The 24,576-nt window shown below is 45.6% G+C and overlaps 1 protein-coding gene across 8 annotated transcripts in view; it reads right to left on the bottom strand.

The window, feature by feature from the left end:
- The window catches only part of RASGEF1C (RasGEF domain family member 1C), a 112,713-nt gene extending 89,905 nt beyond the window's left edge, over positions 1-22,808 (bottom strand). For 3 of the 8 annotated variants that reach the window (XM_039486179.1, XM_039486187.1, XM_039486180.1), the window contains exon 1: positions 22,640-22,808. In XM_039486179.1, coding sequence (XP_039342113.1) covers positions 22,640-22,795 — 156 coding nt within the window. In that variant the 5' untranslated portion in view covers positions 22,796-22,808. Of the gene's footprint in view, positions 1-20,954; positions 21,047-22,023; positions 22,044-22,168; positions 22,231-22,639 lie in introns of those variants that run through there. The other 5 variants (XM_039486181.1, XM_039486186.1, XM_039486182.1 and 2 more) reach the window with 5 other exon arrangements.
- Between the last annotated feature and the right edge of the window lie 1,768 nt (positions 22,809-24,576).

The following is a 24,576-nucleotide window of genomic DNA, read 5'->3' as shown; positions in this document are numbered from 1 at the left end:
CTTGGCTATACCAGTATGCAGTAAAAGAATTAACATGGTAAAAGAAAAAAAACAAAGTACCCCAAAGAAAAATACAGAAGCAGATGGGGCTGTTGGGTTATACAGAGACAGCTCTGGAGCCAGCACTCTGAACTGCCTTAGGTGGGTTTAAGACCCTCACGTGTGAATGAACAGGCTGAGTTGGTCTCCTTAGCACCCATGGGAAGAAGGGTGCAGGATGCACTGTGCACAGGCCAGTTTAGAGCAGTGCTGTTGACTCCTGGATAAATGCCTCCAGACCGGCACAGCTTGCGTGCTGGGTGGAGATAGGGAAGACAGTAGAATGGATGTATACCACCCCCCTTTGGAGGGGCAGGTGAGCATGGTAAACCCAAAATAAACAGAACGATAACAGAAAATAGAAAACGGACCCGTTATAAGACTAAACCAGTTAAAAAGGGCAGATTTGGTTAATGGGAGGAGCTCCTCGTTAAAATCCACAATGCTTCTCCACTGTCGTCCTCCATCAGACCCCTCCTTAGGGTTCACCTCTGCTGTGATGCTGACAAAACAGTTGACAATGGCAAGACAGTTGGTGTGTGGCGATGGCTGCATATTAGACCAGACGTGTTTCACTGTTATGGCCTCTCTCCATTTGTCAGTCGTCTCTGCCTCTTGTCTTTTGTCACAACCGAAGCTGGTAAGCTGCTTAGAGCAGAGACTGTCTTTATATTACGTGTGTGTAATGCCAGTACTCCTGGGGGATCATCAGCTGCAGGAATCAAACCCGAAAGCCTCTGGATCATAATGCACGAGCCTCTACTGCCTGAACTAAAAGTTCCAGCGCTCTTCGGGCATGGCTACACTTACAGCGCTGCAGCAGTGCATTTGTACCAGTACCACCACCATGAGCGGCAGAAGCTATGTCAGCAGGAGACGCTCTCCCGCCGACATAGTGCTGTGCACACTAGCGCTTATGCTGGCATAATTTATGTCACTTGCGGGAGTGGCATATTCACACCTCTGAGTGACATAAATTTTGCTCACATAAGTGGCAGAGTACACACAGCCTAAATCAAGGTGTAGCATTCTCATCAGTTGCTATAGGGCTTTACAACCAGGGACAGAGCACCAAACCAAATAGCTATGGTTTACACATGTACTCTACCTAATCTCATGGGAGCTTGATCCTGGATTGGGGTTTTTTTGTGCTATGGAAATGCAAATATCATCAACTATTACAATAATTATCATCATCATCCAAGTGCAGTATGGAACATGCCACTCCACTCTCCCTCAGTATAAAGGCCACAGCCTGCATTCAACGGACGCTGCACTCTTATTTTTATTGAGGGAAATCATGCACAAGAGAAATATGAGCTTTTGCATATATGATCCTTCCTCATTTTAAGGTTCTGGAATTGTTAGTTTTCTTCTCTCACTCCTTTTGGGTTTTTGTCCCACACCCAATCTCCTCACCTTTAGTCATCAGGATGCTGAAAGCTATGGGATGGAATAATGGACCCATCTGCTTGGAACAAAATGTAATAGTCATTGGAACCTTCATTTCTACAATTTCAGGAAGCAGAATCAATATTTATCCATTGGAATATTTTCCTTGGATTCCCCGCCCTACGTATTCCCTGTTGTTACCAGGAGGCCAAAACTATGCAAATACATTATCCACAGGCTAATCAATATAGCAGTGCATAAGTGAATGACCTTCAGTGCATCTTCCTCTTACTGCACTGATTCCCTGACTGTTTTGTAACTGTTTTAACTAAATCCATTCTGTGCTTTAACTGTACTTTTGTATTAGGTATTCTCAGTTCAAGAGCTTTGCATTTTTAATACACATACATATCTTATTCTAATGGCATCAAAAGGAGATGCTGGAGTTGCTGAAGATTCTCTCTTTCCAAAGCTTTCTTCCTTTTGCCTATGATCCCATCTATTCCCAGCCACGCTTAAACATGGCTACGGTCTAACAGTGTTATAACAGCTTTTTTTCTGTAGGCAGGAAAAACATGATACAGCTGCATTAAAGAACCATGCTTTAAACTGTGATTCTGCCACTGTTAAAATAGAGGTCTCTAAACTGGTTATACAGTAGAAACAAACAAACCTGTTACTATCTATACAAGCAATAAAAACTTGACAGAAGCTGTTCACAACTGTGTTTAAACATGGCCAAATAAATAATAATAATAATAATATAGATGGGGTCCTTAGGCATGATGATAGAATAATTGTATCTCTCATTGGCTTATTTGACAGGGCCATTATGATGTTACACAGCTTTTGTTAGGGTTGCCAACTTTCTAATCACACAAAACCGAACACCTTAGTCCTGGACACCTGGCAACCCTAGCTTTTGTACATGTTAACAGAATAATAAGACTGTTCAGAAACAGAACCAAAAATATTTTCTCATAATTGGAATTGCCGTGGCAAAAAATGCCCCAGAGTTACTATAAAATTCCACCCCACAGATACGAACAACAGGGGGAGACACTAATTTTCAGTCCCAAGCCCTGCTTCACTCACTCCGGTCTGGTCTACAATACAGAGCCTACTCTATAAGCATCTTCACACAACATTGCTCCTGCCTATGTAAGTCACCTACTACACCAACCTAATAATTCCACCTCCATGAGAGGCATAGGGCTCAGGTCAATGTAGTTAGAGTGACGCAGTGTCTGTGTAGACACAGTGTTACTTACACCGCCTGTTGGCTGTCAGCCCTGTGCAGGGTTCACAGCCTGGGCAGTCGCCACCCCCCCCCCCCCACACACACACACTGCCCCACTTAAGTCGGTGCAAGCCCACCTGGTGAGGAGGCACACCACCACCAGCAGGAGGGCAGTGTGGACATCAAAAACCACGGTAATTACTGCAGTGGCTGTATATCAGCTAACTTAGGTCAACTTAATTCTGTAGTCGAGACAAGGCCTCAGTCAACTGCATTGTGGTGCAGAGATAAACAGAACTGGGCATCTTGTTTAAATGGCTGCTGGGAAGTGCGTCTGTCACAGGTAGAAGATGGTTGGATGTCCACCTAGGGTCTGATCCTCCACCCTATTTTACATCAGCAAAACTGGTGCAATGAAGTAGAGAATCAAGCCCCTGGCATTTCACATAGACTCATTTAAAACCTGTTTTGTAGAAAGCTGCCTCCAGGCTGTGTTCTGTCACCACCGTTGTTCACCGTCATCGGCACTGCCTGGTTGATGGATTAGTGTCATGAGGCAGCTGTTGGTACTGTTGAGTTGAACACCATTCTGCTCTCAGATCTCAAATATGCCAACACCGTCTTGTTGGCTCCACTAGTGGTGAATTGCTACAGCTGATGGCTGATCTGATCAGGGAAGAAGTAGTATGCATTGGTCTGGTTATAAATCAGAATAAAACTAAATCCCTGGCCATTGTCGTTAAGCAGCCTCTAACTCGAGAATACAGCCAGTTTAGTATTCACCTGTTTCTGGACAGGATATCAAGATGGTGTCAATTGCCAAATCTTTGGGTAGCCTCCTAGACAACATTGGAAGATGCTGAAAGATGTGGGTTCTCGTACAGCTACCATGTTTCAGGCCCTTCATTGTGACATCAAGCTTGCTATGAAGCTACAGAACCACAGTTATACCAACTCTGCTGTATGGAAGTAAAATGTAGGCACTGAGGAAGGCAGACTGACGTTTTCAATTCTCATTGTCTCCATCTTCTGCTCTTATATCAAATGGCAGGACAAGATCAGAAATGAGGACATTCAAAGCCAAATCTAGCAACCGTTCCCATCAGCACTGGTTCAGTTTCAGCAGCTTTCTGGTTACAGATACTTTATTAGAATGAATTCTAAAGTGTGTGTACCAAGGAATGCCACGACACGGACAGCGTTCCCGTGTGCACCAAAAGCTTCGGTGGCACGATGAGACTGCCAGTGATGGCCATACATTGAATATCCAGCCAGACCACCATCAGGACCTTGCCAGAGATCAATCCAGGTGGCGCTTAATCTGCAAAGAGGCAATGTCCCTTTGGGAGCTGCCTTGATGATGATTGTAGAAAGCTATCTGCACTCCCACAGTAGTTTGGAAATCAATCTGTCACCATATACAACAGGTAGAGGAAAGATAACAAGGACCAAAACAATCTGTTCCAATACTTCATATCACCCGACCCAGTTACTTTTTGTAAAAGCTAACTTTTTTTTTTTTAATCCCAGCAGTTTATAAAATGGAAATCTCTTACCATCTCTCCTCAAGCTGACGGAGATGTTTGGAAAGACATTCTTTCCAAAGCCTGTCTTTGTTTTATACAGTGGGAGAAATGAGTGTTTCTACTATCCCTTCAGAAATTAAGACCTTTTTTTTCCTGAATATTGTTAAAATAGCATGAAACATCCACGTTTCACAATACACCATTTAAACAAAAACACATTTCTCCAATTGAATAGAAAAAAAAATAGTGAATCCTTTCTATTTAAACACCATAGTGAATGGACACTTTAAAAACACGTACAGCGCATTTTACAGTGGTTTGTGGGAGACAAGAAATGTAAAATTCAGAGTTACTACTCCTCATGGAAATGAGATGGGGTGTATTTATTTTATACCCTAGCTGACACATCAGAATACATTTTAATCTATACCAATATAAATAAATCAGGCTGATCGTCTCTGCGTTAGAATTACCATTTCATGCAGAAGTCAGGACGTAGCTGAGACGTGCATACCCTTTGGAATCTATGCAAAAAAATAAAGCTGAATCTAAGAACTGAACCATGCATGAATTCATTACATCAGTTCGTTTCATAGCAGGCTGCAGGGCCGGCGCTTCCATTAGGTGACCCTAGGTGGTCACCTAAGGCGCCAGGATTCGGGGGGCGGCATTTTGTCGCTCCCCACGGGGCGCATGAGAGCTTCTGATTCTGCTCCTGTTGCGCCGCCGAAGAAGGACCTTCTGCCGACGTGCCGCGGGAAAACAGCGGCAGGCAATTGAGCAGCTCAATGACTGCCGCTGTCGCCTGCGGCATTTCGGCGGAGGGTCCTTCTTTGGCGGCGTGGTGGGAGTGGAACCAGAAGCTCCTGCACGCCCCCTGGGGAGCGCACAAAATGCTGCCCCCCAAATTCTGCCTCGGGCGCCAGAAACCCTGGCGCCGCTCCTGGCAGGCTGTTGTCATGTAAGAAATACAATGTGGCCGGTCAGAGCAAAGCTCTGACTAAGGTGTTTTTTTAAAATTGGAACACAGCAGAAGATGTTTGGGGGGCGGGGGAAAGTAATCACACTGGGTGATGTTGAATGACAAGCAGAGAGCAGTTCTGAGAACACTGAGTGTGAATGTGAATTCATGCATTAGCGAGCCGTCCTGTCATCTGCAGCTCTGCCAGTCACAAAGTTGCTCATTTGCAGAGCAGGATATAACTTGCCATCAGACAGGAGGAGTTCAATATCCATGAACAACAAGTCCTCCCCCTCATGCTGCTACCAGCAGCAGTGACCACTGTGCTGCATGGGCTTTGTCGGTTTCACCACCTGCTGTGTCTGAGCACCACTTGGAGACATCCTGGAATACTTCAGGGCTAGTCCTGAAGAGGAGGGATTTACATGCCCTAGTTTCAACGCTGGGAAACTGAAACAGCTTTTGGGAAATGAAAGTCTAAATTTGGGGTTTGCAAGCCATTGCCAGAAAAATAGGGGTTTCATCTCCTAAATGTACAGAAAGCAATCCCTCCACGGCATGTCCTCTTCAAAAAAGAGCTAAGTGAAAGGACAGCATTTGGAGGAGCAGGATTCAGACTAGTGAGAATGGACCATAACAACGAGACTTACTCAAAATCCTCCCAGCCGGGCAATTCTCTGGTGGGCCCTGGGGCACGGAACTCTTTTGTTGCCAGGTGCTGAGGCTAATGTGGTTGATTTTGCTACAGCAGAATTGCTGGACACAGATTTAAGGAGAAAATACAGTGAAGGGTTTGGGACTGGCTGGAAACATGAAAGGGGAAGCAGATGGGTCGACGCTGTTTACTGCAGTGCTCTTTAATGTCACATGCTCCCCCTGTTATTTTGAACCAGAACAGCATGGTGTATCTGGGGGAGAGGATGGCATGGACACCCTTTCTCTCTTCCCCAGCTACCAAAACCACCTTAGGTCCACTCCCATTAGCCCCAACCAAAATAACCTCTGACATCCCCAGCCAGGCAGCCCTCACTAGTAACTAGATTCACATGTGTAGGGGGTTAAACTTGAAAGATGTTGACTCTGCTTCTGGCAGGCAGTGTGTTATGGCCCCACAGAATCTCTATTGGGAGCTCCTGTGTCTGTTCCTGAAGGCTGAGCTCACCTTTCGGCACTCGGGATCAAATCCTGGTCCTATTCAAACAACCTGAGCAGCCAAGCCATGCATAGGAGAAGGGGGGTTGGAGAAAGGATTCTTTCCCTCAAGGGCAAAGCCCTGAGAATTCATTAGCACAAACACCTGCTCCCAGTGCCATGGGGGAAAAAACAGCTGGTCTGTCTAAGCAGTCAGTCCTAACAGAGGTGTAGTAAGCACTGAAAACCAAAACATGGACCTGAAGCTTCTACTCCTGTGCCAGCAAACACTTGGGAATGTTTATTTGTCTCTAGCGTTTGCCTGATCACATGCGGTATTATTGCTGTTTTTATATAATTCCTATGAAAATGCCATATTTTTCAGGTGGGGTCATAAAATGTGAGGCAGTCTGAATGACAAATGTTGAAATATTTCCCCACAGCAATATGCAATACTGGGACAATGGGAATATTTACAGCTTTTCATTATTTTATTTTTATAAGCAGTAAATAATCTTTACACTGAAATGATGTCTTCCACTGACAGTCTCTGTTTTTGCTTTTCAGAAAAGGAATACTGATGAGTGGTCGGAGAACTGGCAAACGTAACTTGTGAGCACAGACTTCTCTGATCTTTCCAAAGAAACAAATCTCACCTTTTTTCCTTCTTAATGAATTTCTGTCTATTCCCCTTTTAAATTGATGTTTCTAAACCCCTTTTTTGATAGACCATTTAATTTTCTGAATGGTACATATCACACATATTGATTAGAGAGAGATTCTGAGCCTTGGAACACAACTTTTCTGTAGTTCTGATGACTCGAAAGATAATTTCTTGCAATACTTTTGCAAGAAATTGAAATAAGTCAGGCACTTCTAAATCAGAAAGCAAATTTTTCTGCTTACTGGTGCAGGTCTAATGTTTGAAGAAGTTTAGCAGCCCTGAAAACATCTATACTCAGATGGCAAAGAGCCTCTAGCGGCAGCCTTCTAAGGTAGTGATATTTCAGACCTTAGAGTCACACCTTTCTGATTACCATTTTGCTATTTTTCCTGCATCAGTTTTGTTATGAACCACTACAATTTGAGACTAATGGTACATAGTGTTCATTTCTAGATGATTAGTTCAAAATGGCCAACACACGTTCAAATTCAAGTGGGAAAGAGCAAGACTACAATCAGTGTAGGGTGACCTGATGTCCCGAGTTTATAGGGACAGTCCCGATTTTTGGGTCTTTTTCTTATATAGGCTCCTATTACCCCCCCACCCCAATCCCGATTTTTCATATTTGCTGTCTGGTCACCCTAAATCAGTGTAATGGGACACTAAAAGCACAAAATCTCATGACCTGGAAGCAGGGCCGGCTCCAGACCCCAGCGCGCCAAGCATGCGCTTGGGGCGGCATACCGCGGGGGGCGCTCTGCCTGTCACCGGGAGGGCGGCAGGCGGCTCCGGTGGACCTCCCGCAGGCATGTCTGCGGAAGAGTCCGGAGGTCCGCGGCTTTGGTGGACCTGCCGCAGGCGTGCCTGCAGATGCTCCACCGGAGCTGCGGGACCAGCGGACCCTCCGCAGGAGGTCCACTGGAGCCGCGGGACCGGCGACCGCCAGAGCGCCCCCCACGGCACGCCGCCGTGCTTGGGGCAGCAAAATTACTAGAGCCGCCCCTGCCTAGAAGGGCAAGAAACCAATACTCCAACATTGGATCCCCAGCAATTCCACTGAAGTATTTCACTCTTTCTAGCCCCAGCAGATCATAAAATACTGGAACCTCAACGTTTTCAATATTCCTTTGATCTAGTCACACACTTTTTATGTTAGTCCATTATCAACAGTTAACATCCTGAGCTTGCTGAGTCAAGGTGAAACGCACAATTCAGCCTTTTCTTTACCCCATTGCAGATGTAGTGTGTCCTTAAATGGTCTCTATTGACAATCACACATGCTTTACCTTTTCTGTACAATGGTTCTGGTTAAGATAGTGTATGTGTTGCTAAATAATTTTGAGCTAGTTGGTATCTTTGAAAAAATTAAACAGTCCCCCTCCCTTCCCCCTCCCCCCCCCCCCAAAATACACACAGACAAGAATAAAATAGTCTAATAAAGGAGAAAGAAGACGGGTAATATCCACCAGACTGAGCCCCTTGTTGTAATGGTGGAACGGCTCTTGTTTTCTGGCTCAGGATATAAAAACAAGTTCCAGAGGGTTCTACCGTTCATTGCTAATATTTAATGTAGGGCTCTTCTACTATATTAATAAGGTTTTTCATCTTCAGTATAGCACCTAAGAACCCACTTACAGCTACTCAAAGTCTAGTATGAAACTGTATTGTTGAAAAACTAAATGTCACTTGTAAAAGTGTTGCTTTGATTTTTCTGTCATTAAAGTTACTGGCCAATTCAATACAATGCACAGGTTTCCTGGGTGTCAACATGTCTGTATTGTATTCGTGCACAGTTGGATAACTAGTCCACCGTCTCTTTAAAAGAGGCACAAGAAGTGACACTGGTACATGAGTTCTCTGTGAATGTATATGTGCTGAGCTGTGCTGCTGAGTAGAGTGTGTATTGTAATGAAAGCCTGTTTAGTTTACCCTGTCCTGTATGGATCTCTATTCCTGTGAGCAGTCTACACCAAGACAGCACAATGTCTTCACTGCAGAGTTAACCTGGGGCTGAGCCTAGCCCAGGTGTGAGTATCCACACTGCAAATCCACACCTGAGCCAGACGAATGCTGCACTCATCCATTGGGGGTGGGGGGTGTGCTAGGACTTCTGGGGCACATCCCATGGTTCTTAGTGCTGCACTAAGTGGCACCGTTCGATTAACTGTTTTGCAGCATATTGTCCAAGGCAGGGAGCTGTGACCTCTGGTCATCTGGTATGTTGTCTTGAGAGCTTTGATTTTTTCTCTCTGCACTGAGGTTGTGTCTGCCAGTTAACTGAAGACGTCCTCATAGAACTGCAGATTTCACATATATCTCCTCTAATTTGGGCTCTTACTGACTTCACACCAGAGGTCCACCCGAACCTTGGCATCAGTATCTGGCCAGCTGGCAGCACTCTGGGAGGATGATTTTCCCATCTCTGTTTAAGTGCTGTGGAAGTGCAGCAGAAATGTAGCAGGCAAACGTGGGGGTTTAAATGCTGAACCGGTGTGCATAAACTGATAGGTGACATCTACAGCAGAAGAAGGGAGTAGGCAGAGAGCAACTCCATATGTGCATACTTCCTGGTGGAGTTTGGGGAAGGCACTGAAGGACTTTCAGCACCTGAGTTAATTCGCCTGCATCCACACTCACTCAGGCTAGAAACCAGACCACTTTGCAAAGTTGAGCCCGGGTTCTAGCCAGGCCAGCTAACCCAGATTTAAAGCATGGGTCAGAGGTTTTTGTGTATGGACAGTAGCTGGGCAAGGGGCCACACCTGAATAAGAACCTAGGTTAACTCTGCAGTGAAGACAGACCCTCAGAGAATGGGAAGACCTCCTTGGCCTAATCCAGCAATCCTAAATCCTGCAGCATCAACTGTACCAAAGGTCCATCCCTATCCCCCATACAGACCCTGTAATTACTCCCAGACCTGATGCCACAAGACCACATGACAAGCTAACAAAGAGACAAATACTTTGACCTGCTGATGTGTGGAACTGGGAGGTTCAGCAGCCCAGGCAGAGTTATAAACAGGCGACAGCATGAAGATTAAATAAATCCACGCAACAAACCCAAGCATGAATATCTCGGTGTGGATTTACTTCCCCTCTCTGTCAGGATAACTAGACTGCTGTTGGCTGTTTTAAGAACTTGCTTGGAAAACAGCACATCACCCCCGGAGCCATGGTCACACAGAGGACATTAAACCACAAACCACTGGATGACGTATACCCTAGCCTGGCACAATTCACTTCATATTCATGGAAAGGGAATAAACCATCTGTGGTTTTGTGATGTGTTAAAGCCAATTGTTCAAACCCATCCCCTGCTGGCGCTGAATCTGGCCCGGCGCTCTGACAAAGTGCTCGTTTTCCCACTGACACAAACAGGCCGGTGCAGTGACAGTTTTCACACCTCCTGCACTATCTGGAGGACTTGTGAAGGGGACAGTCCTAGTCGACTCCCCTCAGTGCATTAGAATGTTGGGGGCTTCACCCAGATCACACTGAATGACCCATGTGATGAGGCTGCCGCCCACCTTTCCCTTAGGAGGCTAAACAGGTCTCACCTTTACACAGTTTTTCCTGCTATGCCATCTACACATTTCCCATTACTTAATTTCATCCCTCTCTGGCCGCAAAGTGCAAATATGTTTCTATTACCACTGACATCAAGATGCTCAATGGGACTTTCACTATCAAAAATAGTTAGCATACCGCAGCTGATGCATTTGTCATCTCAAGTACAACATTTGCTCCTTAGCAGGCATATTATTTTACAGGGTGCAGTTGTCATGCATTTCCTCAATTCCAACCATTTAAAACCCTTCACACTTTCCTCCCTCCATGTGCTCATAAAAGTCACTGGCCACGTGGATTTTTTTTTTTTAAATTGACCCTTTCATAACATCTAAATCAAAGTTTTTTCTAGTGACAGAACCTTAGATTTCTCATTTTAGCTCCTTAAATGCCTATGAATGTGGCAGTATAGGATGGGTTGTTTTTCCTTCAACATACAATGAAAAACCATGGGTGTATCTGTACGCTTGAGTGTGAGATGTGATATATGCAAAATGTAATGAACAGAATTGTAGAGCAATCCATGTGAATAATTAGGCCTATAAAAATGAACCCAGGTATCTTATTAACAGCTATTAGAAAGTAGGTACAATTACTTGGCCAGCGATGCCGGCAGAACTTTCTCTTTTAAAATACAAACATTCAAAGGAGGTATTTACGCTTTGTGGGGGAAACATTCCTACTTTCATTTTCCAAAGCTCAAAAGACCAGATTTTAGTCTGTTACACCAGTATAAATCCAGAATAACTCCAATGGATAAATAAATCACTGGGCTGATTCTGGATTTACATCAATTTAACTCACACTTTGCAAGAGAAATACTCCTGACGATATGTTCTTCCTCACTATGGCATTTAAACTCCTACTCCAGCCTCTGGTAGACCTGTTGTGTTGATATTTACTGACTTATTGACTCCAAAGGGCTTTCAATCAGGATAGTGCTTGCCTCAGTATCTCTGCTGAAGTTCACTTTTAATGGCCTGATCCCATTAATGACAGTGGAAAGACTCGAGAGATGGATGAAGCTGTAGGTGCTTAGGAGTAAATCTTCCCATCTGGCCATGAAAATTAGAAAATCCAAACTGTTTACCCTACCAATTGTACTTTTTCCTAGTACAAAAATGCCAGATCTAGGGCTACAACAGAAAGTTTCCAATACGTTTGTGTTTTAGAATTCAAATAGAATATACAGGGCTTGCTTCTCCTCTCGTTCACACTGGCGTAATTCAGGAATAACTCTCAATGGCGCTCCCTCAGCGCAAAATGGATGAGAGGGGAAGTTAGGGCTAACCTACACCTCACCTAATTTATGCTTTTTTCTATTTTATAACAGCAACCTGGGTTAGACTTAGTTAGATATGCACACCACCCTAATGGCTGCTAGCTTTGTATTTTATGTTTACAGTTGAATTTTATGACTACGCTTTGTCATATCACTGTTGTCATTTGTGGTTCCATTTACAGAATGTACCTTACGACTTATGATAGTACACAAAACTGTTAGCTCCCAAGAGAGTTCCCACATTTATATCCCAAGAGAGAGTTCCCTCTGACTGATGCCATCAGTGACATTTTGTCAAAACCGTCTCTTTGAAACATGTATATTTTTTACAATAGATTCTGTACTCCTGAATATTCATGTTGTGTGGCAATGACAGTGTGGTAAACTCTCCAAAGCATATCAATTTGCAATCAATGACCTTTAAATTACCTAACAACAATAGCAGCATCACACAACGTATTTCATTTGAAAAGAATCCAAGTTATTTTCATTAGCAAGGATCACTCTTGGATGTGTGCTTTCCATGTGATCAATCCGCTTTTGAAAGGTACTTAATATTCTTAAATAGGGCTTTACTATTAAAAACAAATACAAACTATGTAGTAATACACAGTTATACTGCAGTGTACAAACTAAACATAGTGTAGATGATTACATATGTTAGTGATTAACTACGCAGTATTGATAAATAATATTAAAAGCAGAAGACAATAACTGCCTAATTGTATACATCTATTATGTAATCATATCTTATAACCAGTTATTTATTCTAGATATGAAAAGTAAGGAACCTATATTGTATCCAATATTATAAAGAATGTATTTAGGATAGTAAAGTTAATGTGATTTATGCACATGCTTAACTTTGCTGAAGGGTTGGGACCTGAACAAATGCTTAACGTTAAGCAGGTGCTTAAGTGCTTTGTTGAACCAGGGCTTTAAATCACTCAGTCATCTGGTCACAGAATAGTTTTTCCAACAGATGCCTTTCAATCTTCACATATGCCTGATCTTTAGTAACCAGGGGGTTCAGTATTTGCAGCTGTCTGTGTAGCTTTGATAGATTATTTAATACAATATGAATTTAATATTCAAACCATAAATGATCCATATGACTGAAACTTCGGACCCCACGCTCCCATCTGTACACATGGATAAGAAGGTTCTACCGAGTTCCTAGTCTACAGATTGGGAGGGAGAGAGTTGAGAGGGCCAGGAGGCGTCTGCAGATTCTTCCCCACTTCTCTCAAATTTATACTTATTTCCCCTTATTGTGTGAAACTTCCCTAAGAGTGGTTCCAGGGGCAGCTACGGGATAGCAGAGTCCCAGCAGCATGACTCCTATAGGAAGCAAGCATGCTGTCCAGCGATAGCAGGGAACAAAGAAGGGAAGGGTGCCGTCAACAGTCCACTGAGCAGATGCCATTTGCCTCTGGTGGATCTCCCATCCAATAGAAGAATTAGGAAAACTCCATATGTGCATACTCATCATTCCAATAACCTGTATTCGGGTATCTCAACATAAAGCACCATCAGACTTTCAGTTTATAACAATGTAGAACTTCGTATCTTCCTGTATATGTGGATTTTTCTTAAACCTGATTTGATTCATATAAGATAAATTGCTATGAATGTCTACCCTGGAACATGCTGTCAATACCACACCTGCTGTATGAGGTTTATATGACTGCATATGCAGCACCTATGGACTGGAGTGAGGCAGGAGAGCAGGAACTGATGGGGGTCTGGGATAAGGAGGACAGGAACCAGGAGCAAGCAGGAATGCAGGGCTCAGGTAAGCAGGAAAGGTCCATAGTTGCTGGCAGGCAGGGATTCCTCTCCTTGCTCAGATAACTTCTTTCCTGTGCCTCTTCCTAGCTTATACAGAGATCCCCAGCCAATCAGGAGCTTCAGGAGAAGAGCCATTTGTGAGCTAACAAATCACTGGTGCCCTTCTCCGGTTGCTCAGGTGAGCTGTGAGATGCTCACTGTGGCCTAAGCATTGCCTGGGGACCCATGGGCCCAGGTTTGAGGTCACATGCCTAACTGCAAACATCTTCTTAAGTTCAGTTGAATTCAGTAGGACTTTAAACACATCCCTGAACAGAGATCCTTTCTTGGGTCAGGACCATGGTAAGACCCTCAAGTCAGTGTTTAGAGTTCCTCCTGGAACGTACTGTACAACACCAGTTAGCTGATAAATACTGTTCTCACAGCTGACATCCTTGAGTTGCTGGGGGCAGAACCAAGATTATACACAGAAAGAAACAGTTACATTTCATGTGCGTTAAATAAGGAGAAACACTATCAGTGTTTGCCAAATGGGAAAGGACAAAATCAGCTGGGGAAACTATGGTGAAGCTTTTAAAATGATGGGCAGGGAAGTCTCTCTTTGGCCAAATAACCTGGCATGTACTTCTAACAGGAGATAAAAGATTAAAGGACTTTTTTCCCCTTGAAGCAACAGATGAAAAATAAGATGAATAGTAATTACTAATGTGTCTATTCATAAATGCCAGGTGCAGAACTGCAGTAAAGAGCATGAGAACGAGAAGTGCTATTCACTGATGGAGTTTATGATCTAACAGGCACCACCGAAAGCCCATTGGGTCATTCATACAACTGGAGGGTTAATTTAGATGAGAAAATGCTCTAAAAAGGTAGAGGTGTGTCCACAGTATTTATAATAGAAGTGAACGTCAGAGTGCACTGAGCAAGTCAATCTGAAAGTTCAGAACTATAGTAGGGGCATAATTAGAGCAGGGTGAAAAAACAGAATTTCCATCCCATAGGAAATTCTGAGATTTCAAAATGTGGTTTTGTACCAAACTGGGATGGAAAAGTAGAAATTTTGGAATTTATCATGAAACTAAATATTCCTACATATTTCATTTCAGAAAAGTCTAAATGTTTCATGTTGCCTTTGTTTCAACTTTTATGTTATAGAATGTACAACATTATAAATATATGCATATTATATAATGTTACTATGATAAAGTCAAAATGAAATGTTTCAATGATATCTCATTAAAATGTCAGTGAAATCAGTACATTCCACAAAACATTTTGACATAATCAAATCCATATTTTCAGCAGAAAATTCTTCAGTTGGAAAATCTTTGACCAGCTCTAGACAAAAATCTTCATATCAAACACAAAAAGGAAAAAGGCACTTCTGGGCATCACGGCTTCCTGGGATTCCAGCAGTTGAAGATCCTGAAGTACCTAAGGATTGTGACCCTTATTGACAGAGTGGGTACAACTCTTTGGTGATGGAGGCAGACCACATGCCTGCCATGCACTCTGTCTAAATGTCAGGTATGCGCATTAGAAAGTGTGAGCGATGCAAAGCATATTCTTCTGGGTTTAAAGTTCAGCCATTCTCTTTGTATATATTCCTGGAATGTGCTGAAATAAAGCAAAGGAAAACCATGCAGAGAGGCAGCTCAGAGCCACAAGTGACTTTAGTTAAATGTCAGAACTGGAAACAACCATGGTTTGCTTACCAACCTTTAACACACACACGCCTAGTATATATATTTATATGTATATATACACTGGCCCATATTCTCCAGTATGCTAAGGCCAATTTGCAAGCAGCATAAAGTGGCCTTACACCAGCCTGAGATCCCAGCTGAGAATTTCCCTTGTACAGAGGAAATCAACGCTAGTGCCAGATATCTCCCCCTCCCCTGTGTAAAGGGGGATAAAGGGACATATCGGGGGCTTGGTTTAGCTCAGTGGTTTGAGCATTGGCCTGCTAAACCCAGGGTTGTGAGTTCAATCTTTGAGGGGGCCATTTAGGGAACTGGGGTTAAAAAAAAAAGTCTGGAATTTGCCCTGCTTTGAGCAGGGGGTTGGACTAGATGATCTCCTGAGGTCCCTTCCAATCCTGATATTCTATGATTCTATGACCTTAGGAACTTTAAACCTGCAGCAGAAAACAAAAGCAAAACCCTTCCCTCTCTAAGGGTACGTCTACACTACTCGCTGGATCAGTGGGTAGTGACTGATCTATCAGGGATTGATTTATCACATCTAGTGTAGATGCGATAAAATCGATCCCTGATCACTCTGTCATCGACTCTGGAACTCCACTGCAGCAAGAGATGGAAGCGGAGTCGACAAGGGAGTGGCAGCGGTCGACTTGCTACCGTCCTCATGACCAGGTAAACTGACCTAAGATATGCCAACTTCAAGTTGCGTATCTTAGGTCAACACCTCCCCACCCAGTGTAGACCTAGCCTAAGGTGTCCCAGGACCAGGGAGCCCTGAATCAGAGATCACAACCACTCCTTGCCTACTACACCTGAGCAAGATTCAGCCTGGCTAGAAGGTTATTTTATAGTATTTTAACATGCTTGTTGATTACTGTTGCAGGCAGAGAGTATTTTGGTTTTGGGCCTGATCCAATGGATGCGGAAGTCAATGGGAGCCTTTTTATTGATTCCAATGGCTGATGGGTCAGGCCCTTTGAGAGCATTTCAGAAATATCAAGGAATTTGCCATTTTAACTGAATGTCACCCCTGATTTCAGGGCAGTTGTGGCGTAGTATTCATAGCACAGGTTTGGGGATAACAACGTCCACGCGTCTCATTAGGAGACTAATTAGTGTTCGTTAAGCACTTTGAAGATGAAAAGCACTAAGCATTAATCAGGAAAGATTTCTGGTCCATATGGACATTATTTGAAATATTCATATTAATTACTCTTTTCATTGAACGCAGAAGGAGGTCCGTTCCCACATTTAGGGAGAGCAGACTTGACACTGCCAAGGTGCTGAGCACTTGGGCCATGATGCAGCAAAGCACTTTAGTGCAACTGCTCACATGTGTGAAGTTAATCACAGGGTTAAGTACTTTGCTGGATCAAGGCCAGAGTGCTTAGCACTTTGCAGGATCAAGCCCTGAAAGCAAAGAATAGTGTTCCTCTGTTCTGAACCACAAAGGAAGACCAACGTCAGGACATAAACTAATACTGTACCATCCCAATGAAGCATCAAGTTAGCTGATTTCTGCATTTCTAAAAAAACTCATCTGCATAAGGGATGCACAGGAGCAAGTTCACTTAGACAAAATATTTCCACTATAACCAGCCTAACTATAATTTGTCAAGTACAGGGTCCTTATGCAAGGACAGGAGAAGAGCAGAAAGCACACTGATCTAACCATGCAAATTTAATTTACCCGGGGAAGACTTAGCTACTGTGGAGCTGGGATTGTTTTAAAAGACCCTCTTGGAACATAGGAATTGCCACACTGAATCAGACTAACACAGGTCACCTACTCCAGGATCCTGACACCAACAGTGGTGACATTCCAGATGCCTCAGAGGAGGTGCTGCAGACAGTTACAGGACAATACGCTTCGAAGGAGCTCACCCTAAACATCCCTAAAATGGACACATTATCCTCCTGAAAACTCTCCTTTGCTGTGAAGTCTACAAAAACCTTGCCATTGGCTAGGTTGCTGGTATGCGGAAACCACAGCCTATTGTGCCAACCAATGTGGTCTTGTTTCCTTGTACTCTCCCCCATTGATCTGTCTGTATCCATCTGGTGTCTCTCGTCTTATACTTAGACTGTAAGCTCTTTGGGGCAAGGACTGTCTTTACGTTCTGTGATTGTACAGCCGAGATATTCTAGAGCTCCTAGGCGTACAGTAATACAACTAAATAATAATAATAACCTGCCCCCCGCAGGAAAGTCTCCTCTTAACTCACAGTAGTTAGACACTGGCTTAAACCCTGAAGAAGAAGGTTTATATCCCTTTTAAAACTCTTGTTTATTTTCATATTTACTATTAAAAGCAGCAAAGAGTCCTGTGGCACCTTATAGACTAACAGACGTTTTGGAGCATGAGCTTTCGTGGGTGAATACCCACTTCGTCGGATGCATCGCAGTGGGTATTCACCCACGAAAGCTCATGCTTCAAAACGTCTGTTAGTCTATAAGGTGCCACAGGACTCTTTGCTGCTTTTACAGATCCAGACTAACACGGCTACCCCTCTGATATTTACTATTCTAACTCGGGATATGCTTGTGATCCATATAAATGTCTAGTCCCTTTTGAATCCTGCTAAACTCTTGGCCTTGATGACATATTGTGGCAATACGTTCCATGCGCTAATTGCGCATTGCATGAAGCAGTATTTCCTGTTGCATCATACCAGCCTGCTGAGTGTTTATACTAAAGGACACAGGACACTAATCAACCAAATAGCTGGCCTCCGGGTATAATTTTGAAAACTCTCTGCTAAAGAAGTATATAAAGCAAAGCCATGGGCAATTCAAGGACCACTGTAGAGAGCCTGGTTGCTGAAAGATCTGTAAACATTATCCACATCACACACAACAGTACCACACTCAGCCAGTGATGTGAAAAGTATGAATCACATTCTTACCCAGCTAAACTAACCAAAACTCTGAAGAAGCCTGCTAATTATTTCTAAGGACTTTTAATATTACTGTCCCTAAATTTGATTAAATACCACTCTAAATCCTTTCAACTGAACATCATTAGAGCAAGCTGGCTTGATGGGGCAATAAAAATGTTTTCTGTTTCCCATCGACTAATGGTTCTTCTTCAGTAAAACGTGCTGTGTTTTAACATCACATAGTCCTCTTCCTCTGCTAAACTGGGGTAGCTGTGATATGGGGTTCAATAAGCATATGGTCCTCTTCTTTGCTGATCAAATTAAAGACTATTTAAAACTCTGCGCTTTAGGAGCACAGCAGGCTCCAACGGAGGAGTGTTAAGATCTCCAACTGTTCCAAACTGACAAGCAGGAAGGGGGTGGAATTACATCGTTTAAAACCACTGCAAAATGTGAAAGGCAGGTTAATGCAGCAGCAAAGTAGAATGTTAAATTTCCCCATCTTCTGTGCAAGGAAAGTGTTGGTCCCAGGGCAGAGAATTTTTCCAGTATAAAACTAATACACTCTAGGGCAGAGGTTCTCAAACTGTGGTCCGCGAGCTCCATTCAGGTGGTCCGTGGATAGTTCCCTATAAGGTGCATGCCTGGGTAGCTGCACATGAGAGAATGAAGGGCCACCCACCTAATTAGTGGAGCTGCCCAGGCGTGGCTCCACTAATTAGGTACCTGGACCCTGGAGAAGACCCACATGTAAGGTGAGGTGGAGGCCTTGAGGGGAATAGAGAGTAGGTGGGAGGGGGCAGTGAGGTGAGAAGAGGTGGTAGGGGGAATTTAGGGTGTGCAGAGTTGCAGCGGCCAGAGAAAGAAGTGCCTTTCCCCAGCTCCAGAGCTGCGGCTGCTGAGGAGAGATGGCCCTCCTTCCCAGCCTCAGCCTGTGGCGAGAGAGAGACACCCCCCTCGTTTCCCAGCCCCAGCTTGGGGGCTGCTGTGGTGAAGGAGAGAGGGAGAGATCCTCCTCCTTCCCAGCTCCAGTTCAGGGGCTACCATGGCGGGGGAGAGAGGGCACATCCATTACATTAGAAAGGTAAGACTACTGATATTAAAATATGAGTTATGCGCTTTTATCTGTAGAACAAAAAAATGATTATTGTTGTTAAGGGTTTTTTTTTTATATTTACCCAAAGCGCTTTACAATAGTTAGCTAATGGTACAAACAACATTAGAAAAGATCATTAAATGGTCCGCTGAGACCCTCAGCAATTTTCAGTTGGTCTGCAGGGCTGGCTTTAGGCTGATTCGCCCGATTCCCCGGAATCAGACCCTGCACCTAAGACGGCCCCGCGCTGGCATCTTTTTAATTTTTACTCACCCGGCGGCGCTCCGGGTCTTCGGCGGCATTTTGGCAGTGGGTCCTTGAGTGCTTCCAAAGACTTGGAGCAAGTGAAGGAGCCGCTGCCAAAGAGCCGCCGAAGACCCGGAGTGCCGCCGGGTGAGTACAGATCGGGCCCTGCACTTGCTAAAGCCGGCCCTGTTGGTCTGCAAAAAAAAAAAAAGGTTTGAGAACCACTGCTCTCATGCAATTTTATATTGAGTGCTAAATACTTTGAGCTGGCTCACTGCCTCCCATGGTGCTTCCCTTAGGAGGGAGCTCAGAGAGGAGTTTCCCAGAGGATACAGTCACGGCGTTCCTCCCAATGATGCCACGGGGAAACGGGGTTTGACTCCATGCGATAAGCTGCAAGGCTCTGTTCCAAACCTGTCTGAGCGCCAGGCATCTCTGCACATCCCAGGCGAGCAGCAGAAGGCCCAGGCAATCTGTATGAGGTCCCCATGCCTTCACACTGATAACAGGCCCCTAGCCTCTTCCCACCATGCAGCACATCTCCCCGGCAGCACGGCTCTAATGGAACTGCACTACCAGGCACTCCCCCCTGCCATGACTGTGCCCAGCCTTTCCCCAACCCGCCCTTTGCTGTATTACTTCTTCCAGGTAACCTCTGTGAAGTCAGAGGGCCAACAACGTGTGTGCCTACGACACATTCCACCCCACTCTGGCCTGTCCCCATCCCAACCGTCAGCAAATCCAATCCTCACTCCCCCTTCCACGGTCAGATCTCAACCAAAACGAGCTCCTTCCAAGGTGTCTTGGGAAGTAGGAGACTGAAAAACAGTGCCTGAGGCTCAAGACACCTCCTCCTGAGCAGGAGAGGGGAGAGCCAGGTGCAGTGAATCTTCTGTGCGTGTGGATCTAGATAGCATGAACTGTCCCACTGTTCGGACCTGGCAGTGCAGGTCCTAGTCAGTGGGAGTTTTGTTTGAGTAAGGATTGCAGGATTGGGCCTTTTGTGTTATGCTGGGGTAGGATGGAGTAAGATTATATGACTTAATAAAAAAAAGGATCAAATTTTCCTCTCACTTATACCAGTGTAAATCCAGAGCAATTCCATTTAAATCAGTGACTACAGAGTCACTCCAGATTTCCACCAGTGTAACAGAATTTGGCCCAAAACGTGTATCCCATGAAGCTATTGCAGTCAAGAAAATTTTAAATACACAAAACTCCTGAGCAACAGGTTTCTTCACTCCAAAGTAGATTTTTCTATTTTAGAATTCAATTACCCCCCCCCACCCCACACACACACTGCAGAGAAAATGTAAGTATTATCTTGCCTTGACTACAGACAGCCACGCCACAAAACCCCTATTAAATTAACATGGAGTGGCTTAAACCAACAAAGATTTTCAAAGGGTTCAGAAAATATAGTCCTGGAACAAACCGTTCCTGTGCATCTCTCTTCCCTCGACTTCACACTGTGCCACTGCCTCTTTGAAGCAGGGCTGCACGGAGTGGATCTCACACCACGCAGCAGAACATCACTGACTATATCGTTTCAATCTCCAGCACGTAGTATTAAACTGATTACTGGCCGGGGCCACTGCAGCTGCTCCTGTGAAGTGTTAATTAGTACTAGGGACGTGTTCATGGTGTAAATGGATCTTTGAGAGCCACAGAGATATACAACGTTAAGGTAAATCCAGAGACTGAAACCATTTCACTGTTAATAGGAATGTGCACATTGCAGTAACCCGGTGTTTAGAACAGCTGTATGTACCTAGCTGGTGATTTTCAGACTCTAACTTGTCCATTGTGAGGGTTTGTTTTAAATAAGTCAACCACATTATATATAGACTAGTCTCCTGGAAAAACAGCAATAGTAAATATATAAACAGAGCTGACTTTAAACCTGAGACAGAGAAAACAGCTCCTGAGATGACATTTCCCCAGTGTTTTTCTACAACAGCTACGCCAATTTAAATCAAATTTGGTTTAAAGAAAATTACTCTCCGATTGAGATTTTATATGTCAAGACTGAGCCTGAAACAAATGTTCAGACCAAGGTTCCCAGTAGCCCAGGATTCTTAATGGAAATAAAGATAAGCATCAGAGCTGGACTACGGGCTGCTCTTCCAACTCCTCAATAAAGGACGCGTGTGCACAGGAGCAGGGAGATAACGGTCTATAAATAAAAGAATATTGCACTGTCAAGGTTTTTGGAACTGGGGTTAGAGCAGCCGAAATAAACAAAAACGCCGGTGACATCCCAGGTACTTCCTTGTTAGAAGGCAACACGAGCAGCTACAAGCTGGAGCCACACCTCACTTCCAAACAGGTGTTTGGGACCCACGGAAAGCAGAAAGCATTTCTAAACACACCCCCCTCCAGCCTAATTCAACAACTTCCATGCTACCGGGACTGATCGCCTCCCGCTTTGATTTAACTACATCCAATCAGCCCCCAACCCTTGGAGATCCTCCAGTCCCACCCAGTTCCCCAGGATTTCTCACAACTCGGAGGGCAGTTTCATTCCCGTCAAACTCCCCATCTTTCTCCGGCAGCAAATGAACATCCATCGCATCCCTTTGCTAATCGGCTTCGGGCTGCATCATCCATCAATCGATGGAGGAGCGCGGCAGTAAACCCAAAGTTTACCTTCCTCACATGAGTAACGCCGGAAAGCTAATCTGTCCACATCGCGCCGTTAGATGTCCAGCCCGTATGCACCACTCCCCTCCGGACTGGTTTGCAATCACACTTTTAGAAACATGCCCCCGCCCCGCAACCAGGGCTCGGAGAACACAACAAGGTGCATACAACAGATTTTGGTCACGTTCACAGAGGTGCCGTTTTTGAAGCCGACAAGCCACCTTTTAAGCATTTAAAGCCGAGGACGGGGCAGCTCGATCCTGCCACGTCTGCAGATGTTTTTGTATTTTTGTGTTGTTCGGTTTAAAAAACCAACCCAAAGAACCAGTGACCGGCTCCAACGAGCCCCGCACCAGGGTGGGCGCTGGAGGTGCCGGTGCCAGGGGGAGCCGCAGAGGCTGGCCGCGCCTCCCGGCAGCGGGACCATCCAGCGGGGAGAGGCGAACGCCGGCGCGCCCAGACGCGGCTTGTACTCACCGGAGCTCGGCGCGCGTTATCCCCGGGCTCCAGCGCATCCGAGAGAGCCCCGCGCTGGCTAAATCCCTGGAGCTCGGCTGGCCGCGCTCCCCGGGCCCCTGCCGGGCGCCCCGCAGCGCAGCTCCCCCCGAGAGCCGACGAGGGACCCGCTCGCATCCGCCCGCCCGGTGCCAAGCCGCTGCCGAGTGGCTGCTGCCGGCTCCGCGCGGCGCCTCCCAGCCCAGAGAGCCCGGGGCGCAGCAGCCAGGGCGGAGAGCGCCGCCTGGCCGCCGCGCTGGGGAACGGGGGCGGAGCGGCTTCCAGGGGGGGCGCGGAGCGCTCCTTGCTCAGCCCCCAGGCAGCGGGGGGACCCCGCCCTGCCCAGCGCCTAGTGCCCCCCAAGGCGCTGGGCAGGAGACAGGTGCACGCCCTGACTGCCCCCCTTGGGCCCTAGTCGCCTGTCAGCCAGCCCCTGCCTGGAGGGCACAGGGGGCCTGTCCCACACGCCTGGGAGAGGGGGAGCCCTTGTGCTGGGGGTAGGACGCAGCTGCCGGTTTCTTTGGGGAGCCGGGGCCCCCACTCCTGTCCAGAGGATTAGAGAGGCAGGAAGCGTCCAGTGTGCCAGGGCAGGGAGCAGCCCGGTAAGAGGCTACGTAGCACAGCTGGTCCCTAATAGACTCATCCGCACTCTCTTGGGTAATCGGGGCTGGCAGTTGGGCTACTGTGCAGTTAGTGCTGCAGGCCCCGGGACCTGAATGCCTTGTTGGAGGGGAGGTGCAGGTGTAGGACATGACAGTCAGGGGAGAGACACACTCCACTGAAGCTTACAGCTCCTTCTCTGAGCCTCTCCTTGCCGGGATGGGTAAAAGAGTTGAAAACCCTGCCCCCTGGCTGGGATTTAGCACCAAGGCAGTAGAATAATGAGATTTTTTCCCCTAAAGTTCACATTCTTTTAAAAAATATGTATAGGGACAAGAGCAGCAGCCTTCACTTTCCTAAGTATTTGCAATAGCTTGAACCATTCTCGGTCAGGCTAATTTAGTGCTGGAGAAAAGGTTCAGCCCTGCAGTCTGAAGTTACCTGTATCTAGAGAGCAGAGGGTGCCAGTGCAAGGGGCCCCTATACTCTCCATCACCTCTGAGCAGGAGAGACTAGCTCAGGGGCTGCACGGATCAGTTCAGTCCCTATTTCCACTCAGGCCTGGATCTCTCTTTAGAGACCGCCAACAAGAGCAGGCCACATATAGGGTGTAAGTGTTAGAAAATGGGCCAGGCCCACTAATTAATTTCAGGTAGGCCAAGCAGCCGACGGAGGGTAATGACTTCTGGGCAGTACTGACCTGGAGCAGATTTATTTCATATGGTGACAGGGGAAAGTGCTCCAGGTTCTCATTTTCTGAGCCTTTGAGGACCTGCTAAATAATAAAAAGCCTTGGCCATGGGAGAATTCCCCAGCACAGGGCCTGTGCAAACACCAGCATGTATGGGACAGGGCAGGAGTTCTCATACTGCACATGACTACTGAGAGTCAGGGTCAATTCAGGTTGCAGAACTACCAGGTGGTAGCCCTGGGAGATGAGGCTGCCTTAAGCAGGGCAGTTCTTGGCTACTCTACTCTGCGGTAGCGGCCCCTGGGCTACATCTCCTGGAGAAGCCCAGAACTTGAACATTTACTTAACACAAAAAGTCAGCACTGTGCATTGAAGACAGAATGGAGCCAAATGTCATCTAATCTAAACCTCACTTATAGCAAGTCACTCTCCCAAGGTGTTTACTGGATTTAATGAGAGGATGTATATTGTGATAGTTATTCCACCTATACCCCAGAGGGACAGAAGAAATAACTGGCCTGGGGAGGCTCTGGGTGATCTATGCTAATATACAATCCTCCGCTTGGAGATCTTGCTGCAGGAAGGCGGTGAAATACTGCAACTGGCCCTGTTGCTGAGGACCTGCCCC

This window comes from Mauremys reevesii, linkage group 8, assembly GCF_016161935.1.
Source record: "Mauremys reevesii isolate NIE-2019 linkage group 8, ASM1616193v1, whole genome shotgun sequence".
Classification (NCBI taxonomy): Eukaryota; Metazoa; Chordata; order Testudines; family Geoemydidae; genus Mauremys; species Mauremys reevesii.
The sequence above is the reverse complement of the archived record's forward strand: the minus strand, read 5'-3'. Positions and strand labels throughout refer to the sequence as shown.